Source organism: Acanthopagrus latus, chromosome 11 (genome assembly GCF_904848185.1).
Source record: "Acanthopagrus latus isolate v.2019 chromosome 11, fAcaLat1.1, whole genome shotgun sequence".
Lineage (NCBI taxonomy): Eukaryota > Metazoa > Chordata > Actinopteri > Spariformes > Sparidae > Acanthopagrus > Acanthopagrus latus.
In genome coordinates, this window is record NC_051049.1 from 21,697,330 (window position 1) to 21,724,440 (window position 27,111).

General features: G+C 42.0%; 1 protein-coding gene across 3 annotated transcripts in view; it reads left to right on the plus strand.

Annotated features, from left to right (window-relative positions):
- The window catches only part of dennd1b (DENN/MADD domain containing 1B), a 107,329-nt gene that overhangs the window by 6,064 nt on the left and 74,154 nt on the right, over positions 1 to 27,111 (plus strand). For all 3 annotated transcript variants that reach the window (XM_037114746.1, XM_037114745.1, XM_037114747.1), the window contains exon 3: positions 18,212 to 18,255. In XM_037114746.1, coding sequence (XP_036970641.1) covers positions 18,212 to 18,255 — 44 coding nt within the window. The remainder of the gene's footprint in view (positions 1 to 18,211; positions 18,256 to 27,111) is intronic.

Sequence of the window (27,111 nt, forward strand, 5' to 3'; positions counted from 1 at the left end):
ATATTTTGCAAGTTTCTTTACACACATCTAATCCCCAATCATGTAGATATGCACCTATTTTGAAATTTTGAAAAAAGACTCTTGTCAATTTTCTTTGTTTGAATAACAAGTGCTAGAGCAGGAATGACAGTTTCAAGTCACGTCATTGCTCTATTTACATTAATGATTCAAATCTTTATCTTGATTTGATTCAAATACAAAGCAAGTTTGTGCTGCACAGAACCCAATGTCTTGTCAGTCTTGTTGAAGGATCAAATGATTTATCATTTATCATTAATAATGACTGATTGTTATCAAGGCAAATGATTGATTAAAGTGGCTTTATATAACTATTTGTTGCAATTTACCTGTATTAAGAACATACATGCACGTATACAGGCGATGCGATACTAGCTCCCTGTAATGGTGTTGTACTGTACCACTGATCAACAGACTGCAAAAGCACACAAAGATATGTTGCAAAAGCAGGGAAGAGGAAGACGACCAGCTAGTAAACATGAACGTAAACAATGCTGTAATGACCATATTTTAAAAATCTTTTGTTGGGTATTGTCATCTGAAGATCCAATTGCCATTTAAGCACATTTGGTCACATAGCATGTCCTAGGAATAACAACCTGACAGTTGTCCAAAAACCAGTTTCACAAAAATAAACTCTTTCGATCTGGGCTTTGTTCTTTGTTGTGAAGTGCTCACATCATACAGATTTGACTGTTAAGTACACTGCTGTTAGCAAGGTCTCATAAGACTCTAGAAGTTGTATGATGTTGAGCCAACAGAGCCATTCAGCTACTCTGAATAACACAGACTTTGCTGCTATTGATGTATGACCTTTTAGCCCTAGCATCAAGCCTGATTCACAGGCATCCAGATGAAGTTTTTGTCTGACTGTTGTCAAGGAGAGTGCTTTTTGTTAGTGTGTAGCTAAAAGCAAGTATTTTAGAATAATTAACTCTGCCAGTGTTCTTGGTTTGTTCCTGTTGGACAAAGTCCCAATTATTACACCCATGGGCAGGGTTGATATTTCCTGTCTTTTGGCAAACACATGAGTAACAACATAACATCAGTGGTGCAGGTAAGAACACTAAAGTCCATCACCTCACAGATTTGACTATTTTACAACAGTAGTTGAGATTTGACAAGAGCATCAGCATTCAACAACAAAAGTGTTGCTGGGGAGAAAAACATGAAAATAACGCTCACAGCTACAATGGTGGCAGTGTTCATATGTGGACTTGGCCCCGCACTTCTAACCATGGATGTGTGGATAGATGACAGACACTGGCCCTTTTTCCTCATGCAGGTCCGCGGAGACCTGGCCTCCCTGTTCAGCCTGAGCTCAGTTCCGCTTAGCTCTGTTGGCTCTGTCCTCTGTGGATGCTCAGGCTGTGAGTGAGTGTTGCCTGAGAGCGTGACTGGCATGCTAGCTACTAGCGGCCCTGGCTACATAAAGCCATATTGATGTGCTTCCAAGATGCTGCCAAAGCTAGCAGATGACGCTAACGCTGCCAAGGCAGTAGGTGGGGACAGATGCTACCTGTCCTCGCCCGCTCCCTCCAGCCAGATTGTTCCCAGTAACAAAGCAATAAACTTAATAGATCAGCATATCGGTTTTATAGCAACATTCATGCTGCAATTAGAGGGAACGATTTACTGTTTAAGTAAAAAAAAAAAAACAAAAAAAAAAAAAACGCCTTATTGAGGGCAAGATGGTTAGCACTGATGCAGCACAGGATTATGTGTTTAGGTTTGAAACTTGGCCCTGGGTCTCGTCCGTGTAGTTTGCTTTGCATGCCCTGTCTGTGCACCTCCCTCAGTTCTGACGAAGTGATGAATTTGGATCTCTGAATGCTCTGAATTAATAAATGTGTATGTTTTTCCATGACATGCTGTGCGATCCGCACAAGATGACACCCTCTAGCTTTGGTGGATGGATGAAAACAGTTGTTATCTTGTTGCCATCTCATGCTTGTTCCTGTCAGTTGTACGCCTTGGGGCATGTGTCATTTTGTGTCCAAGATAAGAAACTCATCATCTGCTTAAATATCTTACAATAGCTCCCCATTACTATAAGCAGTGTTTAAATGTCCACTTGCATTGGTTTTAGACTCATTCACTTATATGAAAACCAAATTACAAAATTGACATGGCCTTATAGCTTCACTTAAATATGAAAAGTTACTTTTGTTCTGTATCCTAAGAACATTTTCAGTGAGACCCTGAGGTCTCATGGTGTCGCCTACTCTTCGTTAGTTAGTTATCAGTCTGCTTTCCTCTCTGCAGTAGCCCCCCTCAAGCAGTGCTGTGATGTTCCATTTTTTTTTCACCCCTTCCCATTTCTTTCGTATTCGTAGAGCAAAAGTCCCGTGTAGTAGAACTTTTAGAAAAGGTTGAATGTTGACATTCTGCAAAATGTCAGAATTGCTCCTTGACCCAAGCTTTGTCAGTTCTGCCGTTTTGATTGGATTCCGGCTGCGTGTAGAGTTCATGGTGGGCTCACACTCAGACGGGAGGCCATTGGAGTGCTAACAGATGCCATGGCAGCAAGGAGGGTGTTGATTGGTCATTAGAGAGGCCACACTCCTCCACTCACACTCCTGAGAGGACCCCAGGGTCTCACACTTTGTTTATCTGACAACCCTCTGCCTTTCTCTTCTGTCTCACCCATATGACTTTGCTAAATTGGCTCTTTTACTCAGAATCAGTTATCACCCAACTCTTTGTTGTCTTCTGTCTGTTTCCTCTGAAACAAATTGAGGAAGTCTCTTAACTTCCCTCCAATGGTATGGTAATGGCCGCAGTGTGAGTGAACTTTGCGAAATCCCCTCCCACTCTATTTCCTCTTAGTGTCTATAAGAAAAGACTTTCTAGCATCTTAACCTTATCTTTTATTTGCATTGTGGGTGGAGATATTTGGGACTGTTGGTGTTCTTCTGCCCTTTACATTTGTGAACACTCCTAATGACATGACAAACTGAAACAAGAGACATTTTGTTGGCACTTTGTGTCCCAAAGTTCCTTGTAAATGTAATACAGTAAACACATACATGACCGGAGAGCATGACCATTAAAAAAGTTTTCTGTTTCATCTGAATGGATGCAATTGGGCTTTGAATTGAAAAGAGTGTAATTTCATGCGATTTCTGTACTGAATAAGCAGCTTGAATATTTATGTATTGATAGTATTATTGTGTTACCCAGTGCCAAAAGTTGAAAATACATTTTGAATTGGTGTGGAACAGTTCTACATTCACAAATCAAGACTAGACTATTGTTCGATTCTTGTTTGTGTTTCCATCCACTGACGTGTTTTTTGTTGACGCGCTCACATTTTGTTGATTTGGTCGCTTTTCTTTAATTTTTGTGCTTCCACACTAGTGAGAAGGCCACATAGTCGAGCATCTTCTATTTTTGTCTGCTTCGAAATACGATCAGGAGTCTGCACAGGGTGTTTTGTTTCCGCCCAGCTCAATCTGCTCTGTGAAGCTTGACCAAAAATAGTCAAAAACACACTAGTCACATCTGAAATAGCAAGAACTGTTAGGAATGGCGCTGCGATCAGCTCCGGCAGCCATGTCGCAGCCGGTACACAATGCAGCCATGCCCAGTGGAATCAAGCTGTTACTACTTTTCTCAGTGCTCTACAGCCTTCTTCTTTTGTTGGTGTGTGGAGTCATTTGTAGCTCCCTACTCGCACTCACTCATCCATTCAGTAGCTGTGTAGTGGCCTGCTGCTTGCTGGGTTTGGTTCCAGCTCTTTTCTTATTTAAAAGAGATGGCAGCAAGTCTTATCATGGCCTGCTTTGTTACAGATTATATGGTTGAAAATCTATACTTCTTAATATTTTTTGCATGTGGATTGTTCCCCAGTTGAGGGCACCAATAAAAATTCCGAGCCAGAAGAATGGATTTTTTTTTCTGCCTTTTCATGCATCCATGTTTTACTCACATCTCATATCTTCTGTCTCTACCTGTTCTTCCACTTGCATGTAAACTTTTTCTTTGAGATCACACGTTGTTTGCACAGTTGCAAACAAGGTGCAATCCTTCTAGTGCCCCTTTCTGATCGTCACTCGTTATGACAGGGACAGATGGGCCCTACAGGGAGAGCGGCGACAGCGAACAGGTCACTGGGACTTTTCAGGTGGCGCCATGTGACCTTGCTACACTTACAAACACACCCACACACATGTACCACCATCAGGACAGCTGTGGGTGGACTTCTCTGTTGTTTCTTCAGAGGGCAGATTATTATTGGCCAAATCATGAAGAACTGGGGCGAAATGAGGCGGGGTGGGGCCGGGAGATCGGGGAGAGAGGATGAGGGGGGTCGTAGATATGCTGATGGCAGTAGTCTATAAAAGTGAGAGGTGAGATGCTGGTGGCTGTTGCTGGCTGAGCTTTCCCACCGGTGCGGTTCTGACACTCCAGCGACAAACTGATCTCAGTGCGAGTGTGTGATTGCAGCTACACGTTTAAGCGTATGGTGTGCGTTTATGGCTGTGTGCGCGCGTGCACGGCCGCGATGATGTGTGCGACTGTGCATGAGAAAGAGACAGAGAAGCTGTGAGAGCTGCAGGAGGCTCATCTGAATTCGCTAATGCTGCCAGACTGGGAGAACATGGAAAGACTTCTAGGCACTGACGTTCACAGGCTATTTTTAGACTTCCCCTTTCCACAGCGAAAAAGTGGGGAAAAAGTAGGGACCTGATCAATGATTTAAAATGAGACAATTGTGATGAATGCAGTAGAGTTTCATCACATCTCATCACCCTCACTCCTCACTTGCAGCCACACAGCATTGTTGTCTGTGGATTGTTCTTTGACGTGTCTGTGTGCATTGCTATGCATCTTTGTGTGATGGCAGATGAATTTATTCCCCTGTGACCACCAGAGAGCTGTGGGAATTTTTATGTGTTTAAAAATAAAAACCACGTAGCAAAGGAGGGGATGATGTCCAGCTGATTTTAGCTTCCAAAAGCTGCTGGTGTCATTGTGAAGCTAAGCTCTTCTCAACACGTATCATGTCAGAGAATGACAGTAGACGGCCAGGAGTATATATGTCCAGCACAGCAGATGGCACAAGCATGTACAACCAGACACACGTACATGCACACCCCCACAAACACACACACACAACCAATTATTGTGAGCCAGAGAGCAATGATTGGCTAGTTTTTCTCCATGTAATACCAATGTGGCCTAGTTTAGCCCACAAATGATGGGGATTAGTGCAGCTCCTGCTTTAATGTAGCTTTGGTGATGTTAATCTCCTCTAGTCTGGCAAATTGGATTTCATACAAAAAAAGCTCTGCTCAAAAATATGTTGACTTTCGTGACTGTCATGTTGAGCAGATTTTATGACGAGGGGATTTTAACAGGATTTGGGGTTGACTCACTTCTAATGACTGCATCATCCAGTCACCTTCTCTTGTCGTGTGCAGTGGGACTGATGGCCATAAAGCTCATAAAACTTTTATCATGAAGGATTCTATTTGTTACCTGAAAGTGTTTTTGATTCAAAAATTAGTTTAGCCCAAACATTGATACATTCACTGTAGGGCTGGATATTATGATATGAGAATATGTATGGTCTCATCAACATTGCTATGTTGTGACATGAACGTACCAGACTGTTACCAGGGTTTTTGATATTTGCCTTTATCCGTTTAGTTATCATAAACAACGACCACTTGTGGTGACTTATGACCAGTTTGTAATTTTTTACATCTTCCTAAAGTAGGAAAGAGTCAAAGTAGTAGAGTTTACTACTTTACCTAAAGCAACCAGTGGCCACGTACAGTAAATTACAGTAACATCATAATGCGTTATAAGAAGGATTCTAATGTGTTTAATGTGATTATAATGTGTTATGATTGATTTTTTGTATGTTTTTGATTTTTAAGTTTTGATACTTGACCTTATAAGTAATTATAAAATGCACTCTATTATGTTAGGATTATTACAAAGCATTCTAATTATTAACTGTAACAAATATAAATATGTGTAGAATGCATTATACAGAGCCACTTTTTGGTTTATGTGGATTTTAGAATCTTGACAAACATGTGACTTTAGTACATTATGCTGGTGAATTCAAACAGCTATCAAGTGCTTCAGAGGAGATTCATAATATAAAGATATATTATGTGTCTCGATATAGCCTAGAATTATTGCAATATTATTTATAGGCCATATCTCCCAGCCCTAATTGTCTTCTCCTGGCAGTCATAGGTAGATCTTATTCACATTTTGTTGTTAGCAAATGATATATAATGCAAAATGATGAGCATTCACTTTGCAGACAAGTCTCCAGCATTCTGCAAACCCCGCTATTATACAAATAGAAGACTAGCAGATAAAAGCAGAGATTATTACAAAGGATGCAGTCTCAGCGTTCGTGTTCTGGTCTCACAGGGCTGCTGACATGTAGACTGATGTAACATGATCGAAAAGATGAATGATGAAAAGACAGAAATGTATTTTCCTCGGCAATTAAGGAAATCAACCTACTTATTGACATGATATGAGTACTGGTATCCTGACATCTAGACTGTTGTCCTTTAGACCTTAATTTTGTGGTCAAGGGCCAAACCCAAGTCAAGCAGAACTAGTAGTATAAGCCCACTGTCTGTGCTGTCATCTCAGCTTCTGTCCTCACTATTTACATGTCAACAGCTATGCCCTTGGGCTATGTCTCTCCACTCAAGGCTGCTTCTATGTTGCCTAACACCACACAATTACTGTGAAGATGATGCCGTTTACATGCGTGTAGTAGCCCTGCTGGCCCTTAATTTGGGTTCTGGCCTATTTTTCAAGACAGAAAATATAGGTCAATCTTTGATGTCTTTGTGAATGTCTGAGACCATTTATCATTGTGAATCATGTAATTCATCCACAATGTCTTTGTTTTCATATAGACAGACATACAGACACCCAAAGACATTTGTCTTTACCTCACCTTAAAATCACTTTAAGCCTCACTTCATTCGCCTTCCAATCTTTCATGTTAACTGCTATTGTTGAGTGTAGTTCTGGAAGGTGGAATCATTTCTGATTATTTTGCTCCATTGGAAATGGTCGAGATTACTGAGGCGAGGACGTGTATAAACACTGAATACACATCTAAAACATTTCTAACCAGGCCTCAGGACCTGCTTCTGACCAGAGTTTAACTGGTCTGGCGCTGCTTGGCATCAATTTTATCTATGCAGCCCAAAATCCCAAATCTGCCTAAAGGTTCTCTATCATCTGTCCAGCATATGATATCCTCTATCCTCAGATGCTGGGCTTGGGTATGAAAGCTTTTGCAATGAAAACCTCAGAATGTTTCTGTAACATTTAACCTTGTATTAGATATTGGTGTCAATTAATAATTCTTTAAATCCTAAATTTTGCTGTTCTAAAAGTCTGTTTGACACAGTATAAGAACAGCAAGAACCCCTTGCTGTGAGCTGAATTTCAACCAAACAATAATGAGCAATATAAGGTTTATTTTTGTTCTAGTGTGTAAATATTTTGCCTGTTTATTCATTAATGATTTATGATTTTTTTTAAATCATTTATTTGGTTCCAGTTTTTAAAATGTGAGAATTTGCTGCTTTTTTTTAGCTTCTGCCTCTCTTCTTTGTAAATTGAATTTTTCTGGCTTTTGGTTGTATAAAATAAGCAGATTTATCACCTTGGGCTTTAGGAAATCATAATTGGCTTTTTGGTGTTTTAGACAATATCAATTCATCCAAACAATGAATACCTAAAATCAGCCCTAATTGAGTTTATTGCAATGCACTGGTCCAGCAGTGATCTCTGTGGAACTGCAGTAGATGTGAGCCTTGTGTGAATGTTATTGCAAAAGGAATTAAAGCTCTAAAAACAGTCTGATATTAAGTCAGAGTCAGATGCGGGCAGAATGTGTGTTTATTAACCCACATCAAACATGGGTTTGTGCATGTGTTGAAAGTGGGTGTAGCTCTGTTAACATGCCTGAGCTTAGTCCTGTCTGCTGAATCACTTGGTGGCCAAGCCCACTTTTCCGATTACTCTGTGATTCACAGAACACATGCTGATGAAGCAGAGTAAACGATAATGCATTGTGAGTACTAAGGATGCAAAATGAACAGCTTTCTTTTCATCAGTCCGTTGCTAAACAGCTAAATGCTTATTTGCATGTTGTTCTTGATATCCTGTGAATGGAATGCAAAGAAATGATAGGATAATGGATGAACAGCGGTTACATTTTCTCCAAAATTATTATTATGAGTTAATAATCAGTTCTAAAAAACCATAAGACATCCCATGCTTTTTCTTCTGAGGCCAGTTAAATTTTGGGGGAGTGTTTGTGTGCATGTGTATATCTGTGTACGCTTAAGCTGCAGTGGTTGGACAGTGTTTGCCCTGTATTTTTCTGTCAGTATTTCATCCATCAGTCCTACTGAGCATTCAGACCCTTGTGAATGTGTTTAGTATTAGGCACTATTGTACGCTTTTAACAGATACAGATGTATTGTCATCCCTGTGGAAACACTGGCTGACTGACTGTCTGACTGCCTGACTGAGAGCTGTCTGTCTGTCAGCCTTTGCATGTGAACTTCAAATCGCAGCTCTGCAGCACCAAGCATGTAGCCGCCAAAGGCAAGGCTTTACACTGTCATCAGCACCACACAGCTGCCTCTGGGTGCTGTGCCATATGACATTAAGTGAGATCGATCCTCTCCCCACCTCAAGGAGCTGCTGTGCTACACAGGGTTTTCTCTGATGCTGCAACCACCAGCTCAAAGACTAGAAAAGGAACTCACCCCTAAGCATGTGTAATTGAGTGACAATGACCTGATCACCAGCATTCTTGAACTTTAGAAGTCGTACAGCCAAAAACTAAATTTTCTCAGACTTTTCAGTCACATAAAGCTGTACCGAAAAACAGGTACCAACTTTTACAGGGTGTAAAACAGTAGCCAATTCTCCTTATGCAGTCATAATCAATCAAATCAACAGTTTATTCCAGAGCTGGGTGTAAAAAAAAAAAAAAAAAAAAAAAGATCGAAATAGATTTTCAGATTCAATCTTTATTTGAATGATCCAGTACTGATTCATGAAAATCTTGAGATCAATCTTTAAATTAATGCCTCGCTAAGCGATAATTGTGAATGAGGCTGTCCTCAACACTGGCTGGTACATAGAGTATTTACAGACATGTAGGTTCACACGCATGCACGCACACACAAATCACACACACAGGGAAAGGGACAGGGCCCTATGGTGTAATCAGGAGCACCTCATAAACTCTGAACTCTACAATACTTTATATGGCAACCGAATTCACAGTCCATTCAAGTGCGTGTTGTAAACACTGAAATCTCTACTCCTGTAGGAAACCTATTCGATAGGTTCTTCAATTTTTTCATATTTTCCTTTGTTAGAATACATAGGCCTACATCTGTCACTCAATACTTAATTGATCATTTACTGCAGCATTTTGATAACTGATTAACAAAATGCCAAAATTAATTTCTCTATTTGCAGACTTCAGTAACAAATCTCTGGTATAATTAATTTAATTCTAAAAGGAAACATACACATTTCTTTAAAATAATGCATCTAGTTAAAATGATTCCTATTCCTATTATTTGCAACATCACCTTTATCAGAATCTTTTTTCATATTAATGCAAAATTGGTATTGCCACTGAAATATTCCTGACCAAATTGCTGGGAAATCAGTGGCGAAACTCAGCTCAAGTTTCCTCATTAATTTCAACATGGTAGGTAAGTTAAAGCTAACTTAGTTCCTAAAGTACGTTACACTGTTGTTGCAGTTGATATCATTGTGCCGTATGCCTTTCTATGCTTATTCTGTTAATAATAGAGTTATTAATTTGCTGTTCTTATATAGATGTTGTTTTTTTTTGACCGAGGCAGATGGTTGGACCATATGGAGAGAGGTATGTGATTATGTGAAGAGATGTTGGTTTTTAATCCAACCAGCCACCAGTCAGAGATGAACTCATCACCATTAACTTGTTCTGTTGCAAACAAAACTCTGCAGTCTGCCCTCTTTTCCCCCATCTATTCTGTATTCTACATTTATGAATATCTGGGTCATATCTCAGATTTCAGGTTATACCTCAGATTTTAGGGCACATCGCTGCTTTAATGTGAGAGCTTGATTTTATTCTGCAGCAACTGTGCATCACACAGTGTAGAAAGTGAAGGAGAGCAGTCTGTCTAGGGAGATAGTGGTTTGTTTTTCTTAGCTCATGAAGCTAACACCCCCCCTGCAACAAACACACTGACGTTGTGGTGTGTTGTGTTGAAAAGGCAGTCATGCGGAGCCGGTGTTTGACATAATGTTGGACCAGTATGGAATCTGACTGGGAATATCAACGCTGATATGTGGTGATACACAGAGGCTGTCACAAAGGTTGCATCCATATGCTGTGCCACTCATTCGTGAAGCTGTGAAATTGGGTTGCATCCCAACTAGCCTGGAGACAGTATCGCTTTCACTTCTCTCTCTGTCTCTCTCTCCACCTCCTCTCTCCCTCTCTCTCTTTCTCTCCCTCTCTCTCTCTCCCCCTCCCTCCCTCTCCCCCTCTCTCTCTCTCTCAGCTCATCCTGCTAAAGCATTTTTCTGGGAAGACGGAACAACTAATGTGGCATTAATAGGGTCACATCATCTCCATGCAGCTCCTTCTTTCTTCTTCTTCCAGTGGCTCAGGCTGTTGTTTATCTTTTTCAGATGAAGCTGTAGAAATGGCTTAGAAATCCCCCAGGCCAGCATCTCTCACATGTGAAGCCTGCCAGTTGATGTTTTTTGGCTGGTAAAGCAGGCTCTCTACCTTAGAGGTTGTTTTCTTTTTGTTTTATTCAAATTTGTACGCATTGGAATTAAAATGTACCTCTCCTTTGCAAATTTAGACCTATTTATGTAGACCAGTGTGATGACACATATTTGCAAGTACCTTTTACAACATTTATACATTTATTATTTAGTATATTTAGTTTAGTATCAGCAATTTATGTCACAATTAAGTTGTAGATACCAATTTGATATCAGGCACCAATCTCTTCTTCTTTAATCCAGGGACTTTTTTTACCTACTTCAGGCATTCACTAGTTCCATCAGTCCACAGTCCTAATTTGTAACAACTTAGTGTGACCAATCAGTTTTAGTAAACTTAAGGAGCATATCATCATTTAAGAAGTTTCTCTTGCTCACTAAATCAGCATGAAATGTAATGCCATTTGCAGTGTGCAGTGTGGGGACTTGATAGGCAAAAGGGGGAAAAAAAAAAAGTTTTAAACGTCTGTGAGTGTGTTTTCTTTCTGCCGGCCTTTGAAAGATGCCAGTTAATCTGCTTACTCCTTTAATTGTGAGTGTCGGGGTTGGGCCTCCTCCCTGCCAGAATAAGGCTACTGATCCAGAAGTAAAACGATGACCACCACAGTTATTCCTTCCTTTAGGTTGTGCAACCCCCCCTAGTCTTCTGTAGCCACCCCTCGTCTCCTCCTCCTCCACCGTACCCTCCCTCTGAGGGAAGAAAGCTCCTTGTTCTGACAATAGACATTTTTTGCCATATGTTGGCTTGACATCTTCATCAGGTTCACAGCAGGTTACCTTAGTTAACTTTCACTCCACTGCCTGATGGGATTTTCTCCCTCTGTTTTTCCAATCGGCCCAGGCTCAAAGTCTAGACGGCCTCCGAGGCAGGGTCCTTCCAGCCCTGTGTCCACAATGGCCGTATTGTGGATGCTTAGTAGCGGTAGCTTCCTCCCGTTACAGCGAACAGGCTAGTGCTAAAACAATGCTTTTGTCCGAGGGCATATGAAGGGGGCCTAATCCACTACATACTGTGAAATAAATCTCTCTCAAAGATGAGAGAGCGAGCGAGAGAAACGGAGTGAATGAAATCATTGCCAAGGAGGTTAGAGTGCAGCAGTTTAACCCCTGGCCAAGAAAGAGGGAGGAGAGGAGGCAAAGGGAGCGAGAAAAAGAAGGAACAAGGAGAGGCAGGCGCTACATCCCTTCATCTCCGGAGCACGGATGGAGGAGAGGGGCTGCCGGTGGCTTTCACAGCCTCTCTTCTCACCAGAGGAGCTGCTGTTCACCATATGGGATTTGGCCTCTCTTAACAAACAGGCCCCCTATTCACTCACAACACACATTCAGTCGTTCATGGAAAAAGGTGAAAAAAGTGCATTTTTTATGCCTTTAGAACACTGGATGGCCATGAGGGCTCTAAGTCTGTGTTTGATTCACATAGTATAGAGAATTATAAACTAGAGGCTTTCATCTAAATGTGTATTCACACTGGATTTAGGGTTAGGTCTTTTTGTGTTTTTACTAGAATCTCTCTGTCTTAAAGCCAGAACCATGCATTCAGGCCACTGTTATTGAGCTGCTGAGGTGATCATATAGAAACACATACACAAACCTCTGTACTGTGGTGGTATTTCATTTCTATCATATAGCTCTCTAGGAGTTGTAGTAATAGCAGTAGTGTTTTTGTGTTTTTCTCAAGCTCCGTGTCATTCCGAATAAGTTAGTTGTATTATACAAATGGTTGAAGTTGAATAACTTGCAGTGCAGCGCTGGGCAGTGTGAGGTTTCTGACACACTGGTGTTATGCGCCAACTTTTTCTTCCAGCCAGCAGCATTAGGGCAGCATTAGGAATGACATCCTCTGCCAACAGCTTCTTTTTAGCCTACTTGGAAATCCCAAGAAGCATAGATGTATGCCAAGATGAGGATGCCAGCATTTTTCATTTTTAGCCTACTTGGAAGTGCCAGTAGACATAGATTTATGCAGAGAATAGAAGAAATACGAGATGAGATGAAGGGGTAGGCTTATTTCTCTCATGTTTCAGTGCACATATCCAGCTAATTTATTCTGTTTAATCCCATCACGTTTAATGATCCACCTGAGGAGGTAGGAAGGAAGTGGTGTCAGTTGGGAGAGGCAGAGGTCTACCTCCCACTCTCAGGCAATCCATCCATTTCTTCCCTCACCTCATCCTTCCTCCTCCCACTCCTTCCCTGTTGCCCCGCTCTCAGTTCCCAGCACCCTTCACCTATTAACCCTCCTTTCTCCTCACTCGCTCTCCCCCTCCGACTTTTAAAGACGGGCGTCTCAGGAATAGCCAAAACATTGATTTTTGACCATCTCCACCACCGCCGCCCCCCTCTCCCCAGTATCTGTGTCATGGCTCAGGGGCTTCATGCATGTTGCCCCCATCGTGACTGTTGGAGATCAGCCACGCTTGAAGCCCTCAGAGATCAATGGACATGCTACTGTACAATAAATATTCACTCCTGAGCTTGTTGTCTACGTGTAAACATGCATTTATTTGTACGGTACACAATTCGCGAACAGCCACACATGCACTTTGTGAACAGGGAGCAGTGGTCACTCCTTAAGCTTGTCGTCACATTTGCCCACCTCCATTTCCCGGGGTGTAAATGGAGGAATCTGACTCGGGATAGGTGATTTCAATTCAATTCTCACCCACTGGATCTGTTTACGCTCCACTAGGATCAAATATACTATCGGTTGTTTTCCCCTTGTCACTCTAGCTGCCACTGGTGTCGCATCAAATGGACAGTTTTCATACTGTTTGCCACAGCTTGTTGTAGATTTTGTCAACTATAGGAAATACAATAAACACATTTTGAACCCTTTGCATTTCTGGCTCGGATGGAGATAGGTGATGGAGAGGCTGATGTCTAACAAATAAATGCATTATGCAGGCAAGCCTAACTGAGCATGGTTAGCAGGACAGATGTGTGGGCAAACGGGTAGCAGGGAGTGTGGGGAGGTGTTCACAATAGCAGAAAGTGGTTGATTAGTCTTAGCAACAGCTGGTGTAGCAAAAGTTAAATGCTACAATGCAGTTATTGCATCTTAGCAAACTGTCACTTAGCTCCCATGATCCCAAGTTACCATGAACAAGGCCCTGTATTTCAAACCTTTGTAGGATTTGCAGTCTTGCTCGTGTCTGCCATCGCTGGTGTCCTCCAGAACCCCTGTGTCTCTGACTTTGTCGTTTTTTATTGTAACTGACAGCTACCATTGTCTGTTGCATGCCGAGAATGTTTTATGACCTTGTGAGCAAGCCAAAACATTTATACAATGCGCTTGTAAAATCCACAGCCTGTGTTTTAAAAATGCTCAAAAAGCGGAATCCACAGAGGCCGCAGACAGAAATGTGATCACTGTGTGGCTGTCCGGAATCCCTGCCCTGCAAATCAAGTAGTGAAACATTTTGCTGACATTTAAATGGAGAGAATTACTGTCATGTAATTTACACCTTCATTATTTTTTTATGTGTTGAAAAGAAGACGGTTTGTGATGCTTTCTTGTTTGTCCCTATTTATCTGATGACATTGGTTATGCAGTATTCGGGAGTAAATCATATCAATTGTATTTTTGGTCAGTGTCTGTGAGCTCTAGTGTGTGTGTGTGTGTGTGTGCGCGTTTTTGAAGAAGGGGAGGGTGGATTAAACCGGTGCAGGATCTGTCATGGTGACATTTGTGTCCCCTGGCGGAGCAGCAGGGGTCCTCTTCACCTCCGTAACCTTCAACTTTCAGCCTTAACCCCCTTCAGGCCCCCTCTTGCGTCCACCACACGCCCCGCACGTCCAAAGGGAGGGGTGTACGAGCGCAAGAGGGTGAGAAAAATAGAGAAAGGGGGTGCAGTAGTGAAGAGGACAGAAAGCTGCAGGGGAGGGCAGGATCAAGAGAAAGAAAGGTTGTGGAAGAAAAAGACAAAATTAGGCAGGCATGGGAAACGGAGAGGGGCGAGAAGGACAGAAAATATAATAAAAAAATGGTGGGCTAGACAAGCGAAAGGATTGGCAGAGAAATGTGGAGGTGGAGCAAATATGAGGGTTAAAGGAAGGTGTTTCGTAGTGCTGTGAAGTTCTCGCATGTCCTCAGCTGCATGAGAGAAGGATTGCTGTGTGTTGTTCCAGTTTACTGTTTTCCGCCTCCTGTGTTCTCTCTATTCGTGCCTCTCTCTCTTTCTCTCTCTCTCTGGAGCTTCACTTCCCTCTGTGTGACTCCATGCTGAATTGAGCATACTGGAGTCCACACATTGAAGACTTGAGGATTGTATGTGACACAATCCTATCAGGAACAAATGCTGATGAACAACTTTTGGAACCAGCAATATTTTTAAAGCTAGTTATGTCTTGATGCAGAGAAATAATTGGAAATGTAAAACCTAATTATCAGCATTATGAGCGACTTTAACAAGATCGGGTTGTATGTTTCTTCCAGCTGAACCAAAGAAATAGTGAAACATAATGGCTGTAAAACATGTGCATTGTGTTTAAGTATAAGCTAGGTTGTAAAGTTAGATATTCATATGGACAGAGCCTTCTTTTCATATGCTGCATTCATTTTCTTTACATCTCTGCACATTTTCTGAAAGTAGCCTTTAGTGTAAGTCTTCGTTGTAGATCATTTTGGAACTGAATTTCTCTGAGACATAATTGAATTATTTTCATTCAAATATATTGTGTGTTGAAATAGAAAAAAATGTTCATCGTTTTAAGAATTTATTTTTAGAATCACATCGTAACCCTTTCAACTGGAGTCAGATTGATTGGTGAGGTGGATAAGAAGTCCAAGATATAGAGATGCAATCCATAACATTAAAATTAAAAATATTATAGTTATTAAAAATAACTGTATTAACCCTAACCCATTTGAATGACCAAACCACGCTCACTGGGAAACTTCCTGAAACTAAGCCATCGCTAACGTGTTTTACCTGCTCTTTTTCATACCTAAGCACACCGGGCCAATCACTGTGGATAGTAGGAGAGCTGCCAAAAGTTACAAACATTGCCCCCCCCCCCCCCACTTCCTCAACTCCTGTCCCTTTTCCTCTGTCCTGTATCACACTCGAGCAGCAGTTCCCATCCTCTCACCCAGTAAATCAGCATAAAATAGCCCTTACTGTGGCAGATCATTGAGTAAGGAGAAGGGGGGGTGGTGGTTGGACTTGAAGTGCAGAGCTTTGCTGCTTTTTTTCTGTTCTGCTCTTTTCAAGATGGGGCCCATGAAATTATCCAACAGGATTATGTAAGGCATGATGGATTCTGCTGTGTCCTGTCATCCGTTTGTCCATTGTATAGCTCTCTGTCTCAGGCAGCCTGGTGTGATAGCCATGAAGCCACTCTACACATTGTGTGGTATTGCATGTCCTCTTCACTAAAGTGGTTCCTAGGCTTCATAAATGTCTGTGTTAGTCTCTGTGAGCATATGCATGTTTAAAGGGTCTGTCATCTTTCAGTTTTGGGACTTAATCAGCCTCATCGTTTATGCCTTCTACTGAAGTCACAGTGACTGTTTTTCAATGTCATCAAAATGTTTGGTCATTCCAGATTCACTTCCTGTCAGCGAGCCATCTTTAGGCAGACATGGGGATGTGTTCATGAGCCTGTGGGCCTTTTGTTTGTCCATGACAGTGAACCTGGCATGTGAGAGCTCGTCTCTTCAAACCCTCGCTGTTCCTGCCGAGGTCGCAGGGTGACCTTGGAGCTGTGGAAGCCATGTTTACCAGAGACCCCTGTGTTCAGGCTATAGCTCGGTGGCTGGTTGCTTTCAGCCACATGGAATAAGCCTGTGAGAAGCGAGGTTAATGTTTTAGTTTGGAAGCTAGCTTGAAGAGAGATGAAAACGAGTTGAGTGACAGTAGTTGACTTAAATGGTTATTGTTTGCAGTTTGGTATATTTATCCTGTGTCAATTTGCCAGCCACAGCTGTGAATGAACAATTCCCATCTGTATTATGATATCAAAACATCAGTCCAAAGAGAATCATGCTGATGGATTTGTTGTATTAAATGTCTTAATTATTTATATACTACACTAACAACCTGTTATGACTCTTTATGTTGTTGAACCATTCTAGGTTGTAGTGCTGCAATGATTCATTGATAAGTTGTTTCATATTGATTTAAGAATATTTTGATAATAATAGATTGGTATTTCATAAGACAGTGCATTGGAGAGGGACGAGTAGCTCATGAGTTGAAAGCAAAACCCTGCACACTATCTAACTCGCAAAGATACATTTATTTTGAATGGCTAACTGATGGTCTTGGATGAATATACCAAATGTCCTGATAGATATACCAAAACGATGCAAAATAACCATTTAATTTACCTTCATAAACTTCTACTTTTATTATCTTAGTGTCAGTCTTACAGCGTGTTTTCATTTCCTACGACTGGTTTAAAAATGTCAGATGGTGTGCAGGATTTTACTTTCAACTTCAGAGTAAAAGTCAATACTGAACCTAGTCTAGGTAAATGTGTTTTTTTTTTGTTTATTTACTCTATGACTGTAAACTGGATATCTTGTGCTGTGGACAAAACAGGTCATTTGAGGACATCATCTTGGGTTTTGGAAAAAAACTGAACAACATTTTCGAAGATTATTGCACCGTTGATTATTATCTCTCAGTTCTTTTTTGGAATGATCAATTAATCTAGTCTTATAGTCTTATCAAAGCAAAATGTTTTACCTTCAAATTGTTTATCTACAATGGCATTTTTGAAGCTGTTAACCCAGCTAGTGTTCTGTGTTTACACTCAACACGGACTTGAACGTGAATCAACAAAATCAGTACTGGTTAATTCCCTGTCTTTCTCTCTATCAATTGATCAGCTCTGTTAATCTCTCAGCGCTAATGTTTACTTTGTTTACGGAAGAAGAAAAATCACAAACCGCTATTATGATTCTAAACCTTTCAGCTTAGGTTTTACATCTCTTCAGCAAACAGCGCGGCTTGTATCAATGTAGGAATAATTAAGCAAATGAACCGGAGTATGTGTTGATAGGACTTTCTTAAATGTGCATGAATTGGTGTATAATATAAGCGATCATATCTACACTGAGAATATAGATTAGCATATTTACAGCACATACAGCCTAGACACGCTCTCTCTCTCTCTCTCTCTCTCTCTCTTGTCTTTCACTGTGCACAGCTCTGTGTGTGTGCGTGTGTGTGCATGTGTGTGTGTGTGTGTGTGTGTGTAAGTGAGTATATGAGTGCAAGTGTGTGTGTGCGTGTGTGCGTGCACAGACTCGCAGCAGCCACCCTTGCCCCCACCCCTCTCATTAATATGTATGTGTTCTGAGGCAGCTAGCGAAGACGGTGTGTTTCTCACCCGCTGATTAATGCTGTCTGTCAATTACCTCTAGATCCAACCGTGCTGTGGAGCTTCCCCCAGGACCACACAGACCAGGTTGGAACACACTCTGCTTTTTCATTCTCTCTCTCTCTCTCTCTCTCTCTCTCTCTCTCTCTCTCTCTCTCTCTCTCTTTCTCTTTCTCTCTCTCTATATCTATCTCTATCTCTCTCTCTCTATCCCTCTCCTTCTCCCTCGTTCACTGTTACAGACAACCTCTACCTCCTCCTCCTCCTCCTCCTCTTCATCTCCCATCTCCCTTCCTTGCCTAATGCCCTCACTCACCCTGCCATCCTGTGGTAACCTCCCCCAGCACCTATCACCACCACCACCACCACCACTACTCTCCTCCTCATCCCGATCAGTGCTTCCTCTCCTGCTCTCTCTCTCTCCTCCTCCTCCTCCTCCTCCTCTTCCTCCTCTCCTCCGTCTCATTGTACATCTGTTGCTGATAATGAAAAGCAGTGAGCAGGTCTTCAATAACCGACGAATCAGTAATTATCATGCAACCGTGACAGGAATGCACACCTCTGTTTTCCCCTCTCTCTCATGCTTTCGCTCTCATTGTGCTACCGTGTCTGCTTCCTATTGTCTCACATGTATTGCATTATTGGCTTCATACTCAAAGTGAATGCAAAACCCGCAGCTGTTTTGCACTGCTTTTTGGCACACCATGTTCTTCCCACTCCGGTGAGAGGTAAGTATTTCAGGGTTAACGCACCTCTGTGTCTCCCACTTGTCTGTATTGTTGGACATTTTTGAAGCGGACAAGGTGTAACGGATGATTACAGTGTAACAACTTGGGTCTTATTTTTGTGTATTTGGCGAACATGTCTATTAATATGATAACTTACTTCAGCTTGGCAAAGAAGAAATTGTGATCTTGGAACATGGAAACGTTGCTACAATAAAATCCAATTAAACCATCTGTGTGTTAATGTCATTGTGTGTGGGCACAACTATGGAAAGTCCAGTTGGCCAAGGTTTAACCAGGTTCCAGGTGATTTCTCAAGGAATGCATGTGTCCAATTTGACAGGTTGGTCACAAGGCAAATAATGCTGATCATCAAATGACAGATCCACAATAGAAATAGTGTTTTTGCTTATACGATTTAGTGTTTCTGCTCTTAGACACAGTAATTCAGTCACAGTGGGATGCCAACTAAATATGATTCCAGTAAACTCAATGCATCAAGATGTAAGGATGAAAAAAATAAGGACAAAACACTGGAATTGACTAAGTACCTGCTTTTGACTGATTCAAGATTTAAGTGGTCAGTCATCGTACAAAACAACGAAACAGCAAAGCATCTCTGAGCTGCGTTGTGCAGAATATAAGATAAAAGTAGTAATGAGAAAATAGAGATAAATAAGATGGTTACTGAAGAAGACACCAAAGGTGACTAAGAATAAAACAGGCATTAAAAAGATTGTCCACACTTAAGATTTTCTCAAAAGACATGGAAAAAACAATAATAAAGAGATATTAAGAATAGTTGGCTTGTATTTGCACATAGAGTAATCTGTAATATCACTCATGTGATAAGAATATGATTCACAATTCTTATTTGTGTTCAGGTAATTGGTGATATAGAAGTTAGTATAAGGATATAACAAGTTAGATTGGTTCATCCTTACTTTTATTCTCCAAATAAGTAAGATAAGCTAACTTTGGATTTGTTAAACCTGTCCTTTGTTTAAATGCTAATTGCATTTTTATTGCCGTATCTGACTTCTTTTCATTGATTTCTTTACAAATGTACTTGGAGCACAATATAAGAAATGTTGGTCCAAACTACAGAATAAGACCCAAATTGCTCTTTAAGCCAATCAGGACTCTTATCTGCTGTCTCAGGGGGACAGCATACATGCACTTGCAAAACAAAAAAAAAATCTTTGGGATAATTTGAATTGATTTAATATTCCTTTTATTTGAAATCCTTGGTCTTTACCCTTAGAAAATACACCACCACAGCAGGGCGTCTTTGTTATTTCTCTCTGGCTTCACCTTCAAAGAACAACAGTCGAGATCCAACTTGATCAAAACGAGTGTGTATTAATATCTGTGTTTTGCACATCACTCTGTAAGTGGATTAGGTTGCATCATTGCCATGTTGTGACTCCAACTCCATGACTCTTGCTTTTTACTTGCTGTGTGTGTATGTGTGCGTGTGTGTGTGTGTGTGTTTTGCACTGTCAGTTAGTTAGCCTAAAAAATACAGAGGATGAGTATTTGACAGGAAAAAAAAAACAAGACATAAAACATGTTGTTTCTGTTCCAAGAGTGGCCACAGCATCAAAAAGGGTCCTGGAGCAAATCACTGGAGAGATGACTACAGCAGCCCATCAATGGACTGAAGGGAAAGATGGACAAACTGCAAAAACAAAAAAGAAGAAAAAAATAGAGAAAAAGACAACAATATGTGCATAGGCTAACTATCTCTCAACACAGCAGCCAAACCAGTGAGTTTAAACAGCTCTCCTGCCTCTCTGATCCACTTTGAGGAATAAACGGGCTTGTAGAAAGATGCTTCAGGCGATGTCTGCCTGCCCCACAAGAACCAGAGCGTGCTATCAGAGTAAGAGGCAGAGGGAGTGAGGGAACGAGAGTGTGAGCGAGAAATTACAGACTTGCAGAGGTAGGCACAGGAAATGGAAGTGAGGGAAAAGGAGTAGAAAGAGCAGCCGAATCCAAGAGAGATGAAATACAAAAAAAAAAAATAAACGTAGTGTAAACATACAGTAGTGTTTATGTTGACATGGGCCTGTCTCATCCCTCTTCTCCAGTGTGTCTCTCTTTAAAGCCCCCCTACAACCACCACAACATTACTTTTCTTTCATTCTGTTGTCATCCAGATCGTTTGTGTGGATAAGATGGCCCTTAAGATGGCTAGTTAGCGTGCTGTGTACAGAGGGATTGGCCCTTTCCCCCGTATACATAAAGGCTGTATTCACAGGCCTCATTACCAGGATTAGGGCTCCTTTCCTCCTTTGTGGGGCTGAAGGCTGGAGTCCTCTGTAGCCACAGTCTCTGTCTCTTTCTGTGGCCTGAGCTGGCCAGCATATGGCAGCAGCAGCCAACAGTCTCCACAGAGGGGCTCAGGGCTCAGAGCAAGGCCTCCTTTTGTTTAGGCCGTTATTGTTGCTCAGCGTAATGACATTTGTAGGCCGTAGGATCGGGGTGGAGGGGTTAGTCTACCCCAGGGGAGAGGGAGAGGGAGAGAGAGAGAGAGAGGGAGACCTAAAGAGAGAAGGAGAGGGACTGGAGGGAGGAGGGGGGCATAGACATGTAGACAGACAGAAGTGTGGATTATGGAAATATGAATTGATTTTTTTTTTTTTTTTCTGTGCTGTGGTAGAATAGAAAGCTCAAAGGAGAACAGACTGCAGGCTGGCTGGCACGCCGGGGTGGTGCTGGGGAAATATGAAGTGAGAGGCGCTTGCTCCCTCTTTCTCTTTCTCTCTCTCGCTCCTCTCTTTTTCCTTTTCCCTCCTGCTCCCCCCTGTTCCTCCCTCAGCCCCTGAGACTCTTGATGCCCTGGTCATCCACAGATGCCACTTGGATAGAGAAGGAGAGATGGGGGGGGGGCAAGAGAGAGGTGGCTAAAGCATATATTTGAATCGCAAGAAGGGCTTTTTTTTTTTTTTTTTTTTTTTTCAAATGAAGCAGGCAGATGGAAATCTGTCCGTTTCCTCTCAGATCTCATCCCAAAGTTGTGGAAAAAACACAGCAGACAGAACACACATGCTCGCTGTCCCACACGCACACACGTACAGAAAATGGTTCTGCCAGTTAATTCTAGCTAACCACAGTGTGGTGTATAGAAGGCCCGCTCTTCTGAGAACAGAGGATAATATGATGAACACTCAGCAAGTTCCACAAACAGACAACCATTTGAAATCTTGCAGAGACTGTGAGCAGCTCCACGGTATTTAAAAATGTTAAGTTACTCACACGGACACATACTTCTGCACATTTGCAGAACTTCCTTGGCCAGCACTACAGGCACAAACATATTTTTACGGCTGACAGGCTCCAACACCACCATTTAATTTATAATGTGTTGATTATGAGTCTAATATATATGTATCTGTCTTGCTGCTCAGTGTTTTAGTTTGCTTTGGGCTGTCATGTCACTTCAAAAAGAGCTAAGAACAGAATTACCTGAGGGGGTGTGACTACAAGTCTGGGAAACTAACTGTGCTATTACCAATTCCCTTGCCTGCCGAGATATGTGTTGGAAGAAACCTGATTTGTTTGGTTTTTATAACTCCATAGCAGAAATTCATATTAACTGGGACCCAGTATGCATGCTGGAGGATTAAAACTGATATTGTCGCCAGTTTTTTTTTTGATAATAAAGGGACACGTCATGTCAAGTATACTGGGTTTTTAGTAACGATATTTGGCACTTGGTTATATTTTTACTTCTAGTAAAAGCTTTTTATTCTCTCTCTCTCTCTCTCTCTCTCTCTCTGTTGTGCTTTTCTAGCACATTCCCTCCTCGCAGTTTACAGTTTACTTGCATATCATACACTCACATGCATAGACAAGGAGATAACTTAGTGTTTGCTTTCTTGGCATATCAGCATTATGCGTCATTCTAGTTCAAACTTTTTTTCTCTCTCTGTCTCCATTCCTGTCTTTTTCTTTCACCACCTTCATAATGCTCTTTATGCCAATCTTTTTTTTATTTTGCAGTATTTCTCCTTCTCCCCCCCTTTGTATCTCGTGCTCCCTGCTGCTTCATCAACCTTCTCCTTTCCAAACACCTCATCTCAGATTTCTCCTCAAAAGACGATGTTGCAGGAAATTGCAAATTACACACAAACCACATTTTTTTTTTCCCTGCGAGCCTGGTTGCGGCATAATATCCAGAGAGAAATAAAGGAAATATTGAATTATGAATAGATTTTACTGCAAGGCCTTCTCTCAGATGTGAACTAAAGTTGATGTTAACTCTCTGTGGCCATTCAACACATTTTAATGGGAAACCTTTGATCTTCCTGTTGCATACTGCATGGAGTTGACCATATAACATGCTGTTTTTCATTTATGCCAAGGCTACAGTAGGTGTGATTTCATCCAAAAAGGAATTATCGGGGCTTTTATATTAACATATATGTTCCTATGTGTAATCGATTTGTCATATTTATTTCATTCCAGGACATGCGATATGAAAAATGGAGTAGTATACTTTACCCCTCAACATTAGTAATTTCCTTGTGACTTCCTACATTTCCTTGTAGGCCTTTTTTTATGAGCTGGTTTCATGTGGAGCCTGTAGGTGGCATATAGAGCATTTCCTGTCGCAAAGAAAGTGACCAGTGTCACAAACAAGTGTAAACCCACCATGATGTGACTCTTTGGTTTGGAACCATTTGACACCTCAAGTTTGGCATCATAGTCATAAACATCTTGGTTTTTTGGAGCCAGAAGTGACCATACTTGAACGAGAGGGGGAGTTTGGGGGGGATATTCTGATTCAATCTGACTGAAAAACCAGAGACACGCCATTGAGGTTGTTTCTCTATGATACTAACCTTGGCTGTACTGTAGTGCCTCTCCCTGCTTGTTACATCAGACGTGAAAATGTGAGCGTATATTATGTAGGGTAATTTTCTCATACACTTACATACAATCCAGCTTAATTTTGCAACCAGTGGAATAGCCACCTGCTGGCCATTAAAAAGAATGCAGGTTTCAGGCACCTCTACATTGGCTTTACTTTTTTATTCCCCGAAGCTCTGTCCACTTTTTACACTTGATGTCGCTTCATTTGTTTTTGTCGTATTGTCATTCAGATCCTTCTGTCGTGGTGCTCACTTAGTTTTAACCAATGTCAAGTTTTTTGAGATGTCACGACTTCAGGCTAAACTTTACTTATTTATCTGTTCACGTAGTCCTGTACATCCATCTCTGCTCAAAAAGCTCACTGTGTCATCAGCCAGACAGGGAGAGAGGGAGGGACAGACAAAGAGAGAAGAAGAAGAGAGGCGGCGGGTCTCTTGAGGCTTCAACCTCAGCAACTCTGAGTGTTGCACTGACACCGTGCTCCATCAGGACAGGCTGCCTGACATGCTGTGATTGGTGGCTACAGCTCTGGACCAGGCCCTGGATGGGGGAGGCAGGATAGGGGATCTTTGGAAGAGAGGTCGATTGGGTGGGTGAGGCAGCAGCAGTCTGAGGGATGGAGCCAGTAGACATGATTGGTGGGTTCAGCCTTAAGGGAGCTGAGTGTTGACCCTGAGGAGAGGAGCAGATAGTGGGTGAGAACAGTGGTGGAGGAGTCAAGGTGGGTGTGCAGAGGTTCTGTAGCAGGGGGCCAGACATGCTAACTTGAAAACAATGATATGTGACCCTCAGTTGAGACCTTGTATTGCACCCGAAGGAGGGAGCAATATATGAGAGTAATAGTCATATAGGAGAGGAGGTAGATGTAAGAATAAAGGAGGTGGGGGATGGCAGTTAGATGAGTTTTAAAGGAGATTTTTGGCAACAAAAAAAGTTAACAGGGAAGTTGCAATTGGGTTAAGAAGTTGATTTTGGAGGGATAGTGAGGTAGAAAGATGAAGGCAAGGTGAGAGCTGTGTAGAATGACGAAGTGAGAAAGAAATCGAGAAAGAGTTGGGGCAGTGAAAAGAAGGACACTTAACTTTCATAGCATGAAGGTTTTAGGAATGTAATGCTGTGATTGCAAAAACCCCAAATATATTTTTTTTTTGTGTGTGTGTGTGAAGTGTACATTTTCTGTGTGTGTGTGAAGTGTACATTTTCTGGCCTGCAGGTCTAATACCAACCATGAAATGTTGTACTCCTCACAATGATAAAGTTGTTTGTACAGTTACTGAGAAATGGACAAGCTTAAATGTTAAACATCACCAATGAGTGACAAAGGTGAAGAAGGTAATACTGGAGAGAAAAGTACAGCACCTCAGTCAGGCCAGAGTGTATTCAGAAGGACAAGCATGCCGACCAATCCTCCAAAATGATGGGAGTAAAAGTAGCGATGCTTTGTGGCGAGCTGTTGAGAATGAACATATTTTGTCAGCTCTTTGGGTGCCGCTACAGCCAGTTTTGTGAAGCCAGGCGCAACGTGTGGGAAACTGAGAGATAAAAAGATGGAAATTTATACCTTTATTGTGTTTGCCTGTGTGTGTGTTGGGGGGGGCCCTAAAAGTGTGTGTGTGCATGAATATGTGCACATGTATGTGTGTGATGTCTCAGTGTGTCACACGGTCTCGTCTTTCCCCTTCACTGCACCCTGACAGCAGTGTCAAACAAGGCCTCATATGATCTGTGTATGTCTTTGAGAATATGTGTGTGTATGTGTCTGGGTTGATCGTGTTTTTATTCTTCCTTCTAACCCTCTTCACCTCAGATCCCCCGGGTGTTCCAGGGTCTTGCCTAATGGACAGTCTCGCCCCATGAAGCTGGCCTTTGGCTCGGGCACTGAGCCGGACGCCTAACTAGGGCCCTTTTGTTGCTCATGGGTCCTGATTGCACTGACCTCTGGGCTGGCTTCCTGGGAGAAGCAGGGTGGTAGAGAGGGAAGAGGAGAGCAGGGGAAGTGTTTTTACGCCCCGCTGCTCACATCTCTCCTGCATCACCCAGTGACTGGTGAAAAGAAAAGCGGTGCTGTGTTTTGGCGGTGGAGTAAAGAGCTGTTGGTTGTGTTGCTTGTGTTTCCCAAGCTGCAGTTGGACAGTAGTTGATTCAGCTATAGATGATTTCATCCTACGAGTCCTATGAGCTAACTGCACTGCTGGTCCTCTCCCAGTACAAATAGTAGATTGATGGTGAATGTGCGTTAGGCTAGTTTCCATCTGGTCATCAGCTCATCGGAGACGTGAACAAGCTTTTCAAATAAGCTTTTCTGTTGGCTCATGTGGCTGACCCTGAGGATTTTGGACTATTCAGCACACTGGGTTGTGTTCAAGTTTTACTATTGTCATGCTGTGTTCCAGTAAGGTTAGGCTGATGGATGATGCCACCATGTATTGCTGATGGCTAACAGTCAACATCACCATGGGCAATAGGCTGGCGCAGTGGTTAGCCCCGATGCCTCTCAGCAAGAAGGTCCTGTGTTTGGTCTTTCTGTGTGCAGTTTCCATGTTCTCTCTGTGCTTGTGTGGGTTTCCTCTGGGTTCTCTGTACATGTACACAAGGCTGATTTTCCAGTCAGTGCCCTTCATCAGGGCACTGACTGGAAACCCACCGTGATGGCTATGATCTGGAATTGGTACCTGAGTGCGTACATTGCCCACTGCTCCCTCAGGATGGGTTAAATGCATGAGTGAGTAGCCCTTTCACTATGTTGTAAATTGTATGATATGCGATCGGACAAGATAATTTTCTGCTTCTTTGTCAGCAATTGTGTCACTGCTGTCTACTTCTTTGGACTGTTTTTGAACACACGGCTGCAGTTAGGGAACAGAGACTCCAGAATAGAGAACGAGGAGTTTGTTAGTCATGTGGTAAAACGTTGTTCCACCTTGTTTTGTTTCATAATGATATCTTTATTCTACACCAATTTGTCTGAGTTCCTTGTCAGGTTTAAATCCACATTTTTCTTGATGTGCTTTGGAGATATCGGCTGTAGAGATGTCTGCCTTCTCTCAACTATAATGGAAGTAGATGGCACTCAGCTGGTGGTGCTCAAAGCACCAGAAAATTCATTTGAACCATTCAACAACAATGTCTCTTCCCAGCAATCTAACCTGGTTGCTCAAGATAATCCACAAACCTTGGTGTGCACAGGTTCAGTTCGGAACTACACCTGCTAATGCTAATCGCGACGCAGAAGGAAGCATCCATCATGGAGGAGAGGCATGTAAACACTGATGACCTCCTCCTCTGCTGAGCTATAATGTTGGCTAGCTCAGTGAGGATGCACCAAAATGTACAGTAT